At 46.8% G+C, this 18,380-nt stretch overlaps 1 protein-coding gene across 1 annotated transcript in view; it reads left to right on the plus strand.

The window, feature by feature from the left end:
* Positions 1–18,380, plus strand: part of LOC126299108 (gamma-aminobutyric acid type B receptor subunit 1) — a 489,230-nt gene that overhangs the window by 172,458 nt on the left and 298,392 nt on the right. Inside the window, exon 17 of the mRNA XM_049990785.1 lies at positions 9,488–9,535. Coding sequence (XP_049846742.1) covers positions 9,488–9,535 — 48 coding nt within the window. The remainder of the gene's footprint in view (positions 1–9,487; positions 9,536–18,380) is intronic.

Genomic DNA, 18,380 nt, shown 5'->3' on the forward strand with positions numbered 1-18,380 from the left:
ACCACAGGCACATAGACACAGGCAACAGAGCATGCACAATGTCGGCACTAGTACAGTGTATATCCACCTTTCGCAGCAATGCAGGCTGCTATTCTCCCATGGAGACGATCGTAGAGATGCTGGATGTAGTCCTGTGGAACGGCTTGCCATGCCATATCCACCTGGCGCCTCAGTTGGACCAGCGTTCGTGATGGACGTGCAGACCGCGTGAGACGACGCTTCATCCAGTCCCAAACATGCTCAATGGGGGACAGATCCGAAGATCTTGCTGGCCAGGGTAGTTGACTTACACCTTCTAGAGCACGTTGGGTGGCACGGCATACATGCGGACGTGTATTGTCCTGTTGGAACAGCAAGTTCCCTTGCCGGTCTAGGAATGGTAGAACGATGGGTTCGATGACGGTTTGGATGTACTTTGCACTATTCAGTGTCCCCTCGACGATCACCAGAGGTGTACGGCCAGTGTAGGAGATTGCTCCCCACACCACGATGCTGGGTGTTGGCCCTGTGTGCCTCGGTCGTATGCAGTCCTGATTGTGGCGCTCACCTGCACGGCGCCAAACACGCATACGACCATCATTGGCACCAAGGCAGAAGCGACTCTCATCGCTGAAGACGACACGTCTCCATTCATCCCTCCATTCACGCCTGTCGCGACACCACTGGAGGCGGGCTGCACGATGTTGGGGCGTGAACGGAAGACGGCCTAACGGTGTGCGGGACCGTAGCCCAGCTTCATGGAGACGGTTGCGAATGGTCCTCGCCGATACCCCAGGAGCAACAGTGTCCCTAATTTGCTGGGAAGTGGCGGTGCGGTCCCCTACGGCACTGCGTGGGATCCTACGGTCTTGGCGTGCATCCGTGCGTCGCTGCGGTCCAGTCCCAGGTCGACAGGCACGTGCACATTCCGCCGACCACTGGCGACAACATCGATGTGCTGTGGAGACCTCACGCCCCACGTGTTGAGCAATTCGGCGGTACGTCCACCCGGCCTCCCGCATGCCCATTATACACCCTCGCTCAAAGTCCATCAACTGCACATACGGTTCACGTCCACGCTGTCGCGGCTTGCTACCAGTGTTAAAGACTGCGATGGAGCTCCGTATGCCACGGCAAACTGGCTGACACTGACGGGGGCGGTGCACAAATGCTGCGCAGCTAGCGCCATTCGACGGACAACACCGCGGTTCCTGGTGTGTCCGCTGTGCCGTGCGTGTGATCATTGCTTGTACAGCCCTCTCGCAGTGTCCGGAGCAAGTATTGTGGGTCTGACACACCGGTGTCAATGTGTTCTTTTTTCCATTTCCAAGAGTGTATATTGAGAAAAAAGAAGACAACGGTTCCACAAAGAATGGTTGGCATTGCCTGAAACTTTACCGCGAAAATGAGTAAGAGTTTACAATAAACGACTTATTGCGGTTAATTTGTAAAGATGAAGCGAGGCTTTGGTGTTCTGATGGACCATCCGAACATTGGCTACAGAAGATTAACTAGGTGAGCGGGAAAGAGTACAGGTTTTGCTCGATATCCTATTGCACGACCTTCTAAATCCCGAGCAACTGAATTTCTGAAGTATGTACGCTGCGGGATGGCTGCAGGACACTATCCCGGGGCCTGCGCGAGGTTCACGTGACAATGCACGACGACAATAGTTTCTTTACACATTTGATGAGTTGGTTCAAATGGCTCTGAGTACTATGAGGCTTAACTTCTCAGGTCATCAGTCGCCTAGAACTTAGAACAACTTAAACCTAACTAACCTAAGGACATCACACACATCCATGCCCGAGGCAGGATTCGAACCTGCGACTGTAGCGATCGCCCGGTTCCAGACTGTAGCGCCTAGAACCGCTTGGCCACCCCGGCCGGCATTTGATGAGTTACTTTGTAACTTAAAACAGATCAGAAAATGGCCATACACGGACGAACCTGCCATGTAATACAAAAACAAAAGTTTTGTGTTTTGTAGGGTGAAACAAAATTGTTTTCAAGTAGAGTAATACAGACCTATCTATATTTATGGACGTACGAATGTTATGTGACAGATAATTTGCATTGTGCAGGAGTCTCAACACAACTGGGCTGGAATGAATCATAGTAAAGTGGTCGGATGTTATGTGACCAGGGGGTGAAACAAACGCCATAAGGGATGAGGAATTGCCGTGTATAACAAACTGAAGTGTCGTCTTAGCCTGCCGAACCAAAGGGACAGAGGAAAAGAAAGAAAGTACTAGGAGTTATAATGTTATAGCACATAGCAACTAAGTAAGTGATTGCTTTAAACCTACATATGAATCTCGTCAGCTGCCGGCCGCGGTGGCCGCGCGGTTCTAGGCGCTCAGTTCGCAACCGCGCCACTGCTACGGTCGCAGGTTCGACTCCTGCCTCGGGCATAGATGTGTGTGATGTCCTTAGGTTAGTTAGGTTTAAGTAGTTCTAAGTTCCCTCCTGAGGCTAAAAGAATAGCTGTATTAAGTAATGGAATTTGTATAGGATTAAAAGGTCGAATTCCTACTCCATCTGATGTTAAGTCCCATAGTGCTCAGAGCCATTTGAACCTTTATTTGTGATCTTTCATTTTGAAAAAGCACGCCCTGTTGTTCATACAGAACAATACTGTAGCATTTTCAACAGCGACTCGATGTGGCGACCACCAACGTCGTTACATACATTGTACCTACGAAGCATGGTCTCGTACACACTCTCTAAACCACTTGGAGTCTTTTCAGTTTCTAGTGCAGCAGGCAGAACTCTTGCCAGCACATCTTCCCCTGTCTCTGTATCTCCACAGGAGTCTCATAAATTAAACTTTGCATAAGACTCCACAAGAAGTAATCCATATGAGAACACGTCATCTGCCGGCCTGAGTGGCCGAGCGGTTCTAGGCGCTACAGTCTGGAACCGCGCTACCGCTACGGTCGCAGGTTCGAATCCTGCCTCGGGCATGGATGTATGTGATGTCCTTAGGTTAGTTAGGTTTAAGTAGTTCTAAGTTCTAGGGGACTGATGACCTCATAAGTTTAGTCCCATAGTGCTCAGAGCCATTTGAACCATTTTTGAATCTCGTCAGCTGGAGTTTGCTCCGACCGTGGTCCATCTGAGTTAATTCACACAACATTATGTATATACGGAAGTAGATAATTCCATAGGTTCTGTATTGAAATTAGCAGATTATTTTCTTCGGTGAGCTAATACTGTGTGATTTTTAGAATATCAGTGGGAGGTAAAGGCAGCGAAAATCTCAGGGCAACGAAAGGGATACTTCGCAGGGTACACAGTCAGAAAAAATTTTAACGCCTAGAAGCTTTTCCTACTGATATCCTCACGTCGCTCCCCCTCTGTAGCAGAGAATTGTAGTTGGCTCATAACCACGACAGGAGGCGGAAGTGCTCGGCGTTCCGAACAGCGCTCCGCGGGCGTGTTTGTTTACTCGTTAACGCACGGTGCTACGTCGTTATATTCCTATAAGGCACTATCTTACCGCCGTGCGACTATAAAGATCACCTTTCAAGCGGAACATGCACGAGCCCGAGCGCACGAAGTGGACCAGTTCATACTTGGCAAACTTCATCTCGCACCTCAAGATGTTGCAAGAATTCACCACGAGCAGCGTCGTGTACATCAAATTGCGGCCCGAAGAAGTTTGTGCTGATGTTGTGCGAACCGGGGACTGAAATTCAAACACCCTGAGGGCCACGTCGGAGCTGTTTCGGTTGATCACGCAAGGTCTGGCCTTCGTACCCTGCACATTTTCGAACTTACTTTTGAGGTAGCACAAGACGTGGTCGTTTCTGCCTTTCGACCTTACGCATATTTCATCAGTCACATCGCGAAAAATGGCAGATCTTCGAGACTTACCACGTCTTAAATAGCGTGCGTCAGATCAGACTTGAACTAACGAAACACGTGCCTCCTCATTTGATTCATTGGCAGCGTGTGGGCGATCGTGATGCACGACAGCCAACAGCGAACTTGTACGGGCTGTGGCCAGGAGGGCCACATCCAGCTGGATTGTCTCCACAGGCGCCTGATACAGACGCTAGAAGGAGAAGTCCCACCACCAGCGCTGTTCCGAAAGTGTCGGATGGTGCACTGGCCCAGATTCCGACCCGATCTGCCATCGTTGCCAGACACTGATAGGGAGACCAGTCTTCTGGTCTCCTCCCCACCACCTCTGACGGAGAGCCGGTCAGTGTGGCCATGCGGTTCTAGGCGCTTCAGTCTGGAACCGCGTGACAGCTACGGTCGCAGGTTTGAATCCTGCCTGGGGCATGGATGTGTGTGAGGTCTTTAGGTTAGTTAGGTTTAAGTAGTTCTAAGTTCTAGGGGACTGATGGCCTCAGATGTTTAGTCCCATAGTGCTCAGAGCCACTTTTGAACCTCTGGTGGAGAGGACGCCCTCGGTTGCTCGTCAGAATCCGAGAAGCGACCTTACAATAGTGATAGACGTCGACTCGGCCGAAGTACCAGCCTCTCCTTTCCTTCTGGTTAAGGCGGCGTCGTATGACGGCCGACACCACTCCGATTCGTAACAACACGTTCGGAAGTAGAAGTCACCAAGGAAGCGCAAGAAACATAGTCGTACGCCACGTGACGATTGTTTCCTTAGCATGGTGAACCGACGTTATACGACAAATCGATCTTGTAAGGCCTACTGTCGATCATGTCTCCTCCTCCCCCCCCCCCCCCCTTACCTCAGCGATTTGTCCTCAGGAGCCTGTGAAGCCTTCCCCTCTGCTGGCTCCGCCCTCTGTTGACAAAACGAGTAATCGGAATGGCCTGTGAACACAGCGGGTGGGCGCGTTACACACAGTTATACCCCCCACTACCTCATTATAGTGAACGCCACGGCTTCGAGTGTATTGTGCGGCCAGATGCCACAGGTGGACCCCATATTTCTACAGCAGGAGTGCTGGAACAAACGTATTGCCTGCCTACAATCAATGTCAACACTATCTGTGCTCCGCATAAACCGGCGATTCTCCATGATACACTTCATGTAGCGGAATTGGCCCTCTTACAAGAAGTGGACGTTGATGGTTTTCTGAACCCATTTGAATACATCCCTTCTGTCTCCCATGCATTGGATACTGGTAGGAGTGTGGCGATCCTCGTCCACGAAGGTTTATCCGTCGGTGGTGTCCAGTATCATCTGCATGAAAGAAGTTTGGCTCTCACACTCTAAGGTGCCTGAATTATTAATATCTGTGCTCCTACAGGATTGGGAAGGTGAAGGGAACTCTCTGCCTCCTTTGCGGAGGTTTTCTTACCCCTTTTTGTGGGATAGCAAGATGCACTGGTGCTGGGTGGTGATTTTAATTCCACCCTCGACCTTGAAGATCAGCTGCCTCATCATTCATCTTGCACAGAGCTTGCTACAATTGTCAACCATCTCCAATTTGTGGACATGTGGAAAATGTTTATGGTGACCACCCTGGTTTTGCTCATTTTTCTAGTTGCCTTGATTGCTTTTATATCTTGCACTCACTGGTGGGAGGAACCTGATTGGCTGAGATTTAGCCTGTCGCATTTTCCAACCATGTGGCATATGTCTGTACCATCACCCTTGACGACCAGCGGATGTGGAATGGAAAGGGTGTTTGGAAGCTGAATGCGTCCCTACTGGCATCTTGGCATCTCCCAACTGTCGGCAGCTTATTGAGGTGACTTGGGATTCATGTTGCTGCCATCGTGGTGTTTATCTGTCTGTTATCTTGATGGCTGTTCTGTACAAAACGTGCCCTCTGCCAGGCATGACGGCATGTGACAGAGGCTTGGGAGGCTTGGAGGAGGTAATCCCTGAACTTTTGTTGCCAAACATTGAAAGTCTGGCCTATGATGTTGTTTTCACTCGATCAATGTACAATAGTAAACAATGTCAAAGCACAGATCACAGACCTCAGGTGCCGCCACCTTGAAGGGACAGTAGTGTGAACCTACACCTGTGACCACATGGCTTTGTAAGCTCTGTCGATGTACCATCTTCAAGCAGACAGGCGACGACTACACTGGGCCCTCGTCTGAACCATCATAGATGACAAAGCCAGGCATCATTCTTAGCACACTGGACTCGCATTCGGGAGGACGACGGTTCAATCCCGCGTCCCGCCATCCTGATTTAGGTTTTCCATGATTTCCCTAAATCGCTCCAGGCAAATGCCGGGATGGTTCCTTTGAAAGGACACGGCCGAATTCCTTCCCAGTCCTTCCCTAATCCGATGAGACCGATGACCTTGCTGTTTGGTCTCTTCCCCCAAAACAACCAACCAACCAGGCATCACTGCACCCAGTACAGCATTGGATCAGCACTTCATGCTCATTACGCTAGGTTCTACACTAACAACCCTCATTCACCATCTGTCATTGAAGACGTCTCTTAGCTCATGTTTGGCATGATACCAAAGGACAAAACACTGGAATTTGTGGCGCCAGTAACAGAAGATGAAGTGTTCGATGCCATTTGAGTGGGAGCTGCTAACAAGTGACTTGGTCCTAACGGTATCCCCTTTGTATTTTATCATATTTTCCGATATCTCTTAGTGCCCATTTGGACTGTTATCTGCAGAAAACTGATTTCCCCCTGGTACAGGCCATGTCTATAGGGCCTCATCATCCCTGTTCAGAAATCCTATGAGGTCTGCACATCAGTATCACCTGCTGAGCCTGCTAAATAGTGGCATGAAGACCTTTACACATATTTTGGCAGTGCGACTTAAGAGGCTGGCCTGTCATGTCAGGTCGTATGATTAGGCATCGCTAGGTGAGTGTACAACATTTGGACATCACTCTTCTGCCACAGGGATCCAATTGCCCTTGCTCGAACTCAACATTTGCCCAAAGCTTTGGCGTGCTTAGACTTCAGTCAGGCATTTGATCAGGTTGATCATTCTTTTCTTATGGCTGTCCTCCATCATATGGGATATGCAGAATCTGTTGTCGAAGTGGTCATATGTCTCCAGCATGGCGCAATATCCCGGGTGCTGCATAATGGTAGGCTTAGTACAACTGATCCTGATTAGGTGCTCAGTGTAACAGGGGTGCCCCCTGTCAGCGCCGATGTACACCTTCGCCCTAGAACCATTTTTATGTGGCTTGCGACAGAAAGTGAGGGGGATGTCACTAGATGGACATCGATTTTGTTCCACCACCTTTATGGACTATTTGGTCCTCTGCCTTTGAAGGGCCGACGATAGCCAGGCGACCGAAGGCGAGGTGTCGGCAGCTCCCTTAATGTACGGAAATCGCAAGCTATGTATATCGGTACAGGCCTGCCTGAGAGGAGCGTTGACCTGCTCAATGTGACCGATACCTTAAGCTGCCTTGGCATCGACTTTACAGCTGACCTTCAGCGCTCTGCAGCCCTCAACTGCAGACGGCTACTGCAACGTATCAGATCTGGACTCACTGAACATCGTCTCTGCTCCCTTCACCTCGTGCAACACACACACTATGTCAACACCCACAGAGCGTCACGGATCCCTCATCCCAAAATCTTCTGGTCCCGCACACCTTAGTTCGCTACATGTCAGCTGCGATGGGTTCGTGTGTTAGTCTGGGGATGATCTTCAAAATCCGCTATGAGTCCCTCACCGTTCCCCATGTTTGAGGGGGTGTGGGTCTTTACCACGTTCCAGATAGAGCTCAGGCCCATTTTGTCAGCACACAGTCGATGAAGTGGCGGTATTGCCCAATGTGCCTTACCAGCTTACTGCTTGATGCGAATGCCTGAACCTTGTTGCTCCTTTTGATGTCGTTGTTGGACATCCCAGCTGCCTTCTGTCACATGGGACTCTTTTTTTCTGGAGCACAGCTACTTTTCTGCCTCTTTGACACCCGTGCTCTTGTTGTCAATGAAAGCAGTCTACACTGAGATGCAACTGGCCCACTCCCACAGTGCGATAGACGTACCCACACTGCAGGTGCCACAACATATGGTGGGCGGTGAGCACCCATTTTCTTGCCGCTGCTGCATGCTCCATGTGGTTTGTCACAGTCAATGGGAAACAACCAAATGGTTCTGGTCTCCGCCAATGTCACCTTGCCAACTTCTCGGTTTGCAGCGCTTGCAGGGTGTCGGACAGGGACGGTCATTGCTTCATTTGTGGCCCAGCAGTAGCTGTCTGGCGTTTGGTCCAGCGAATTGCTTTCCTCACATATGCCACTCCTGACCGAATAACAACATGCACAATATTTTTCCTGGATGATGCGTACTACCCGCTGACGATAATTCACTCTGTGGGTTGGTTCCGTAGCCTTGCAGTCCGATATTTTTTTCCCCTGGCGAGAAGGGTGTTCTCTATTTTTGAACTTATGCTAACGAACTACATTGTGTGAAGTGAAAAAATACTTTTTAGTGAAAGACGTGTGCTGGTTGAGAAAATAATTCATGATAAGAGATGAATTGATGAGAGCCTGGTGCTATTTAATGACACCAAAGTAGAACTTTATGACGATTATTCGATGTTTAATCCCTTTCAAAAAATGTAAGGTTTAGTACACAATATGCAACTGATCATCCTATAAATGTCCTCTATCTCACAACTGTTAATGAACATCAGAAACACAGATTTTTTTATCTGCAAGAAAACAGCCTATACTGACATAACAACACATAATTCTACACGCTATACAAACACTCATAAATAGGCTGGATTTAGGTCCATACTACGTGGGGCACACTCATTAGCATCAACACAGAAGGGACATACACAGGCCATTAAAACTACAAAAGCAGCTGCAACCTACGATAGGCTGTCAGAACAATGTTAATTTAACGTGGTATTCAACAACACAATCCACTATTCGTAACGAAAACGGTAACGGTACTTAAAAGACAGTAGATAGCGGGCAGGTGTACACAAACAATAGCCAACTTATTTAAGAGTGCTTATTAAAATTATTCTTTTCTACGAACAACAAATCTGAACATGACTTACCTTACACAGTAAGCACAAACACCTCTTCAACAGAATCTGGAGGGTATTCAAATTGTAATGCAATATTTGTCTTGCTGATTACATAGGGAAAAATAGAAATTTCTTTTCAAATACGTTACAAAAATAATACAGACGCTTTTAGGCTCAATAACTATCAAAAATCCACAATGAGTAAGCACATTTTCCACAACTCTTACATACTAAACGACATACTGTACTTCCTACAAAAAGGCGAAGGTAAGAAACTAAACCTATGAAAAGAACTACAGTACTTCTGCACGAATAGAAATTTCCAAAAAACATTGTGAGTATACTGATTTATTCAATAATTTTACATGTTTATTTTTGCAAAAAATAGTTCCAAAATATAATCCAAAGCCATGTTGCTTCTGAATTCTAGAGGAAGCTATCATCTTTATCCTCATAGTCACATCTCAGATCTGAAAAATTTACAACATCTTTGGCATCCTCATATTTTAGTAATGTACACATCAATTTGAAATGTCTATTGGTGTAAGGAAACCCATATAATGTGGAAATATGTGTTTCAGGATGTAAAGTATCCATACTTCAAGCCTGTCCAGCCGATACCAGAGCATGTAAGTAATTTCTGAACAATTTTTATTATAGTGATGAATATGTTGCAATCAAATTAAATTGCATCGGTGCAATAGGACAATGAGAGCTGCTATGTAGAAGTAATGACGACATTATGGTGATACACACCTGAAAAAGGCCTTCAGAGCTCGAATTAAGTCTTACCTTTAAATAAAAATGATTTGCGACTGATGGCGTATGTTTACTTTTAACATACTATACAGTAACTGTAAAAGAATTATTCTCATATGAATGTGGTAGTTCGACGTGTTACCATTGATGCCAAATTAAACTAAAAATAATTGTAGAATTTCACAACAACAGTCGAAAAAGTAAACTGAAAGTATTTGCAAACACAGAAAACTTCTGTTTGACTCAACTATATTAAACTCTCGATTATCCTCGAGCGCATTTCTGCTTTGCGGATTATCCGCGATCTATTTTCCGGATTTTTTTGTTTTGTTTAGCTGCTGAAAATTTTTTCATTTACCCAGGAGTGGTCGCCGGTGAAAGATAATGTCACGTTACAACATGAGTGTAGTAAACAATGTAGTGCTCGAACACCTCAAGCGCTAGACTGTATTGATGCGGTGGATTTGTTTCTGTTAGTGCTCAACAACGTCTGAAAAGCGGAAACGTGTTGTGCTGACGACACGGCAGAAACTCGAAGTAATACACTCGAATAATAATATACTCGAAGAAGGCAGTACTGATACGCGGAATGCGGCACTGATTTACAATGTGGGTGAAACTACAATCCGTGATAATCGGAAAAACAAAGTCAAAATAATTCAATATGCTAGCAGTTCTGACTCATCCAGAGGTTTGTCAAAGCGGAAGGCTATGAAAATGTCTACATACGCAGAACTGGGTAAAGCAATGATGGAATGGTTTCAGCAGAAAATAGCAGAGGGCACACAAGTATCTGGCCCAATATGCGCCAAACAGCCCCAGTTCTTCTTCAAAACCTTCGAATTGAAGGAGATTTTAATGCATTTTTCGGCTTGCTAGCAAGATTTAAACGCGTCGTGGTATCAGGGAGATTTCCGTCCAAGGAAAAAAGTTAAGTCCAGATAATAAGGCTGCTTCCGAATTTTGTAATGATTTGCGTGAGTTTATTACAAGAGAAAATTTAGAGTTGGATCATATATACAACGCGGACGAAACCAGACTGTTTTGGAAGTGTATACAACAAAGACATTAGCTTTCGAGACAGAGCATAGTACGCTTGGTTATAAATCAAGTAAGGAAATGATAGCTGTGTTGTGTTGTGATAATGGTACGGGATCACATAAAGTTAAGCTTGATATAATAGGTGGAGCTAAAAACCCGCGCAATTTCAAACAGAAAGAAATGCACAGTTTATTTGTCGATTATTTTCACCGGAAAGGGGCCAGGATGGTCCGCACAATATTACAAACATGGTTCCATAATTTCTTTGTTTCACAGGTGCGAGACCATTTAAGTTGAAGGGTCTACCTGCAGAAGGGTCTACCTGCAAGAGCTGTATTGTTACTGGACAATGCACCATCTCATCCAAATGAACTTGTTCTGAAATCGGATGAGTAGATGATATTTGTAAAATATTTACCCCCTAATGTGCCAGCTATAAATCAGTCAGTCGATCAGCGTATCGTCGTTGCCATGAAGAAAATTTATAGAGGAAATCTGCTACAAAAACTTATTAAAGAGGGCAGTAATCTTCAAACATTTTGGAAACAATAAACCGTGCTAGACGCGATTTATTAACTGCCAAAGGCGTGGCGTAAGGTAAAACAATCAACCATAGCCAAGTCATGGAAAAACATTAATCCTGTTTTGAAAAGTACTCCATGTATGAAGCTGTTGAGAAAAAAAATATTTCTTTCTGAATGGTTTGACGTTGACTGCACAGAGCCAGTTCATGAGATGTTGAGTGACTGTGCTGCTGTCCAGCAAGTAGAAGGGAAATCTGAGGAGTTGAATGATAGTGACGAAGAAGACAACATTCCTTTGAAACTTCCTGGCAAGTGCTCTACTGTTTCTTGTTTTTTGTTTTTTCCGTTTCATTCGTTATTGTTCGTCGAACTTCGTCGTGGCGGACCTTACATGACACCCGTTGAAGTTCGTTGTTGATCTCTTCACTCAGTTTTTTATTACAGAGACCAGCCAGCTCTCTGACCGAACATGCTGAGCTACCGTGCCGGCAACTGAGCTACCCAAGCACGATTCACGACCCGCTCTCACAGCTTTACTTCCGCTAGTACCTCGTCGGTACAGCACTTGTCCTCGAAAGGCAAAGGTCCCGAGTTCGAATCTCGATCCGGCACACAATTTTAATCTGCCATAAAGTTTCAATCAGCGCATACTCCGCTGCAGAGTGAAAATGTCAGTCTGACAACATTCCTTTAGTTCTATAAACAGTAATCAGTCATGCATCAGCACTTTTGTGGGCCGAAGGGTTACTGGACTGTTGAAAGCTGTCTTTATTCACTTTCAGTAAATATTACATAAAAATGTCTTGCAAGCTTATCGCAAGCCACAAAGATTCTTACGAATCAAATTTAAAAAAAATTAATTAAATAAACAATAGTGAACAAATCATAATGGAAAGAAATTTTGAAAGAAATGAAGAGGATATTGGGCCTGGGTAGACATGCCATGTCTCAGTGTCCCCCCCCCCTTCCCCCCCTCCCCCTCCCACATACAGTACTCTACCTCACGCCGACGCAGTTCTTCGTACCATTGGTGGTCTTTATCTGGTAGATACAGAAGGAAAAGTTTGCGCCAATTAACACACGAGTACATCGAACACTAAGATTGCGTCTGTTCAGACCTAGGTTGAGGGGGCTCTTGGCAGGCTGTAGTGCTGAGGTCCCTCTCCAATGCAACATTGGCGAAGTTGTTCGCACTTCATCAGTGTCTTGGTGCAGATCGCGGACGGCATGATGGACATCCTCATTGTCGTATTTTGTGATCTTCTCTCGGTGATACCAGTCGAAGCGCAAGTGGTCACAGTCAACCTGGGCGACGACGATATGGGCAACGCCGTGTTTCACCTCCATAACGTCCGGCTTCTGAAGTCATCTGAGTGTTTGGAGGGGGGGTGGGGGGACTCCACGAAGGTGTTGAACTTCTTCTGCGCCAGGCCCCGCGCGGTATACTTCACGACGGCGTCGTGCCGTTTTATGTGAGAGCCATGGGTCCTGCTGCAGCTCTGGACAACGTGGTTTGTGGTCTCGACGGTGCTGCACCCTTCCTTGCATCTCTTCTCGACGTACCGGCCACGACTACGGCGGGCCTTGGATGGAAGGTCGTTAATGTGGGCTTTACAGTTTATGTAGTCGCGGCCAGAGAGGAAACGGCTGGTGTCAGTGACCCACTGATGCTGGCCAGATGTTGCAGCTGGAAACATCAGACGCCGTGCCATCGAACGTCACGTAGAGTCGCACCGTCCACATGTCTGCAGCAGATGACCTTCCCACAGAAGGCGTTTCTCTGTCACGTTGATCTCTATTTGCTCTTCTACCTGACCTCCCTTGTCCACTGGTGGTAGCATCTGCTGCAGTATTCGGAGGCAGTTTTGTCACAGGATGGGGCTGACTCATCTGGCAAAAGGGATGCTGATGCCCCCATGTGAGATGGGAGCATGAAAATATGCCATGCTGGAAGATGAAGCCAGCAGCTCACACACAGGTCTCAGTGGGCATAAGCCACCCATGCGTGTGTGACTAAGGGTGAGGCCATGGTATAGACCCAGGAGAAGAACATTCTGGAGATGACGTCAACCTGCTCCTGCAGGTAGCGTCTCAGGTTGAAGAGACACCACCCTGCTGACAAAAACTGCAGGCTGAATTAACGAAATGTCTCCCCCACATGTATTGCTGGCATGGTGGTATTGTCAGCTTTGAAAGTTTTGTCATCGTTCTCTTTGACCTACTTTTCATAGCCAGACGCAATGAGCATGAGAGACACAGACTTGAAGCCATTCAGCTGCAACTCCAGGTGGCCCATGCTGGTGACTGTGGCGTCGATGAAGGCCTGCAGCCCTCCCAGCGAACATCTGTGAAGGCTGCCGTGTTGATCTGGTGGCCAAGCACTCGGACACTAATGTAGAAAAGTAGATGGTGTAGGATGAGTTCTAGGGCATAACTGAAAAGAAGGGGAGAACGAGGGACGCCCTGAGGGACACGTCTGGAAGGCTGCACGATCAGTAAGGCCCGCTATCAGTATCTGCTCGTACCTGTAGCATCACAAGACATAGCCAGGGAATTTATCTGGTAGATCATGGACCCTTAGCACAGGGCCAAGATCTGCATGGTCCAGGGAGTAGAATGCCATTGATACATCCAGTAACACCATGTAGACAGACCAAAAGGAACGAGTTACGTCAGCGAAAGTCAGGTCAATATTCCATCCCGAGGGATGAACGCTCACTGACACCTATCTAGAGCAGTATGCCGCATCAGGCGCGATGCGAGGACCTTATGAAAGGCCCGAGTGAGCACCAAGAAGATAGTGATTGGACAGAAGTCAGCGGGGCCCTCTTGAGAATCAGGGAAGTCCTCACATGAAGAAGATAGGAAGGAAGGGCTCTGGGCAAGAGGAAAAGATTAAAGAGTTCTTACAGGAGATTCGTCAGCACACGACAATGCTGGATGGGAGTGGAAACAAAACAGCGGCCCATTGTCAAAAAGTCCCAGGCAGAGGTTGGCCTCTTAGTGAAGAGAAGTCCATCAGGTTTGGAAATTCTGGTGCCTGCTGCAACAGTGTCCCATCGAGGGGGCCGCGAACATTATGTGAGGGAGGGCCCGAGTCATGCTGCCGCATAGATGGTGGATGTGATGGCTTCTACCTCACCTGCACCTCCTTGCTGCCGACAGCGTCGAGGGGATCTGGGAGCATGCCCGGCCCCAAAGCTACAAGGGTGCCAAGAACCAAAAAATGGTTCAAATTGCTCTAAGCACTATAGGACTTAACATCTGACTTCATCAGTCCCCTAGACTTAGAACTACTTAAACCTAACTAACCTAAGGACATCACACACATCCATGCCCAAGGCAGGATTCGAACCTGCGACTGTAGCAGCAGTCAAGAGCCACAAATTTCGCAGGTGAAGCAGGAAGCCCCACATGATGCTTCCAGATCCGAGTGTCGACTGAGGATGTCCTCTTCTCCTGCTGGCTGGTGCGCAGCATCCCTCGAAGGAGGCGAAACTCTTTTTGGCGGCCGCTCCTTGGCTAGGGTTGCAATGAAGGCTGCTACCTGCTCACTATGGGCAGCCTCGCACCGCTGACTCTTCGTCACTTCCGAAAAACGATGCGGGAACAGCGGCGCCAGGTCTTCGTTCATGAAGAAAGAGCTCACCCGAGTGGAAAAGTTCCTCCTAAGCTCGCGCAAGCGACAGAGTCCCTCCCCACTCGATCGTGCAATCCTCCTGTCTATGTTGATCTCAGCGTTCGCAGCCCCAGTATGCTGACGGCGGCGGTAAACGCCAAGCTCGATTTTTGTGGTGAAAGCATGGTAGCATTGGTAGAAACGACCCTCCAGATCACTAGAAGGGCCGGTTGGCAGGTTGGGCGCCAGCTCGAGCGGGGCAGCTACTTCAGCGGAAGTGCCATGTCCGTTGATTCCTTTTGCAGGTTTACTGCACTGAAAAAGAGAAATTGGGAGGGGAGTTGGTAGTGAAATAGCAAGAAGATGCTCCACTTTCTGACAGTTTGGTGTTACGTAAAATTCGTAGTGCGATATGTAAAAGACCAACGATCTCACTGAGACAGAAATCAATTCAAGAGTATTTTATTTCAAAGTAACGTAGTGTAATGTGAAATTGGCTTACACTCTATTATTTTTAAATACTGTATCCTCACACATAATACGATGAATAAAGTAGAATTGATTACAAATATTGGTTAAGTGATTTTAATTATGACACTGTAATTAATTTTTGTTTTTGAACAACTCTAATAGATTACCTTGCGAGTTATCCGCGGAATTCGATTATTAGCGCTTTTCAAATTCCCAGTTACAGTGGATAATCGATAGTACACTGTATTAATTCAAAGCTGAATTTTGACATGTGAATAACTTGCACTGTTGAGTCAAAAGATTATGACCACCTGCTTAATAGCATGTTTACCCGTCTTTAGAACGAAATGCATCACTGATTTTGCGTGTCACGGATCCGACAGATTGTTGGTTGGTTTGTGGAATCATGTAGCATTAGATGTCTGCGCACATGTCATGTAATTCGCGTAAATAACATGCCGCTGGTTTGCATACGCGGCGACGGCTCCCGATAGCGACCCAGATGGGTGCCACAGAATTTATATCAGGCGTATTTGGTCACCGAGACATCAACACTCCTCAAACCACTGTGGAATGGTTCTGGCTCTCAAACTCAGACAATTATACTGCTGGAAGGTGACACCGTCGTTGGGGAAGACATCAAGCATGAAGGGATGCAGATGTTTCACAGGTGCCAGCTGGTCTTCTATTTCTACCACAGGTCCCATGAAAGTGCAGGAGAATGTCCCCCTTAGCATAATACAGAGTGAATGAAAAAGAATTATCCGGTTTCTCACGACTATATTTCTGAGATTAATAAACATAAACAATGAATTTTGTTTTCTGATGAATAGGAAAATAAAAAAGTTCTTATCATACCATTTCATCGGTGTTCAATACGCTCCCCTTGAGATGCATGGCAATTTTCAGTGAAGTATTCAAATTGTTCCCACACTGCAGCGAGCGTGTCTTGAGTTATAGTTTCCAGAGCTGATGTTATGCGATGTCTCAGTTCATTCACTGTTGTTGGTAACAGAGGCACATAAACAGAGATTTTTATAACCCCCCACTAGAAATGATCACATACATTCAGGTCCGATGACCTTGGAGGTCAGTAATGTAAGGCTGAACCGTTTGGTACAGCACGACCGATCCATCGTACAGTAATCCTTTGATTTAAAAATTCCTGCACTTCCAAATGTGAGTGTGGCGGTGTCGCATCCTGTTGGTAAATGAAGTCGTTCGAATCAGTCTCCAATTGTGGAAAAAGGAAGTTATCAAGCATATCGAGATAGGTGCTTCCTGTAACAGTGTTCTCGGCAAAGAAAAATACCGTACACCTTTTCCCTGAAACTGCACAAAACACATTAAATTTTGGAGGGTCCCTCTTATGTTGTACAATTTCGTGTGGTTGTTCCGTACCCCATATTATCATAGTATGATGGTTCACCTTTCCATTTAAATAGAATGTTGCCTCGTCACTAAACAGTAAGCGTGGAAGAAAACTGTCATCCTCCATCTTGCCAAGAACGAAATTACATAACTCCACACATTGTTGTTTGTCACCTTCGCGAAGATCTTGCAGTAGCTGAATTTTGTGCAGTTTCATGTGTAAACGTCGACGGAACACACGCGAGACGGACATAGGGAGCATGCTGAGCTGTCGAGCTGTACGGCGGACGGATTTCTGCGGACTCCTTGTGAAACTACGGCGGATGTGTTCGACATCTTTGTCAGACGCTCGGGAACGGCCTGGCGAATTGCCTTCACACAGACAATTGTTCATGCCATCGTCTAATGCTCTATGCCGTAGGAGGATCCACACCATACCCAGTACGAAAGTCACACTGAACAGTGATCACTGACCGGCATTGCGCCAAACGTAGAACACGAAAAGCTTTCTGTTGTACCGACTCCATTTTTACTAGAACTGAAGTGGGCGCATACTACTGCTGCTTAGCGGAAACCATGTAAAACTCGAGGGTTAGCTCTTTCCAACAGTACGTTGTTCACGCACGTATCTCAAATAAAATAATAGTTATGATTTGTTTAAAAATCGGGTGTTTCTTTTTGATACACCCTGTACTGCTCCGAGCAGCCTGCGTCCGTGGCGCGCTGCACGGTCTAGCCGCCGTTCGCCTCGGTGATGGCGTTTGTGGAGACGACCAACGACCTAGCAAAAATGTGATTCACCCGAAGAGCCGACTAATTTCCATTGAATGACAGTCGACCTGCAATGGCCCCGTGCGCAATGCAATCGAAATTGATGATGTCGTTGGGTCAACATGTGAACATGTAACGGTGGTCTGCTGTGCTCTTTCCGCAGAGATGCCACAGATGACCATCTATCTTACTTTACAGAGCAGACAAGTCACTTTCTATGAAGACTCTAGTGGTAGTTTTTCTGTCCTACCTCTTTCCGTAAATGCTCACGACAGTGGAACGTGAACATTCGACCAGCTTCGCCGTTATCGAGATACTCGTTCACAGGCTTTGCGTAATAAAAATCTATCCTTTGGCAAAGTCGCCTATCTGAGTGAATTTTCCCATTTGCAGCCCATATCTTCACTGCGCTTACGCACTTCTCGTAGCGCGTCTCGTGTCCCCAACGTCACCAGGCGGCATGCAAACTCGCGGTGGGCATTGGTCGTAGTGTTTTGGCTTATCGGTGTATGTGTAATATTTTTGGTTTTCTTCTTATTAAGGCAGTCGCACTCTATAGAAAACATTGCTGTCAATGATTATATAATCGTCACCTCATTTCTCTTCGGCCTGGCGAGATGGTGCAGTAATTAATATAAAAGACTCCCTATAGTTGAAAGCTTACATTACACTCGTTCGTCCTCTGTTAGAATATTGCTGCGCGGTGTGGGATCCTTACCAGGTGGGATTGACGGAGGACATCGAAAGGGTGCAAAAAAGGGCAGCTCGTTTTGTATTATCACGTAATAGGGGGGAGAGTGTGGCAGATATAATACACGAGTTGGGATGGAAGTCATTACAGCAAAGACGTTTTTCGTCGCGGCGAGACCTTTTTACGAAATTTCAGTCACCAACTTTCTCTTCCGAATGCGAAAATAT

Source organism: Schistocerca gregaria, chromosome X (assembly GCF_023897955.1).
Source record: "Schistocerca gregaria isolate iqSchGreg1 chromosome X, iqSchGreg1.2, whole genome shotgun sequence".
NCBI classification, from domain to species: domain Eukaryota; kingdom Metazoa; phylum Arthropoda; class Insecta; order Orthoptera; family Acrididae; genus Schistocerca; species Schistocerca gregaria.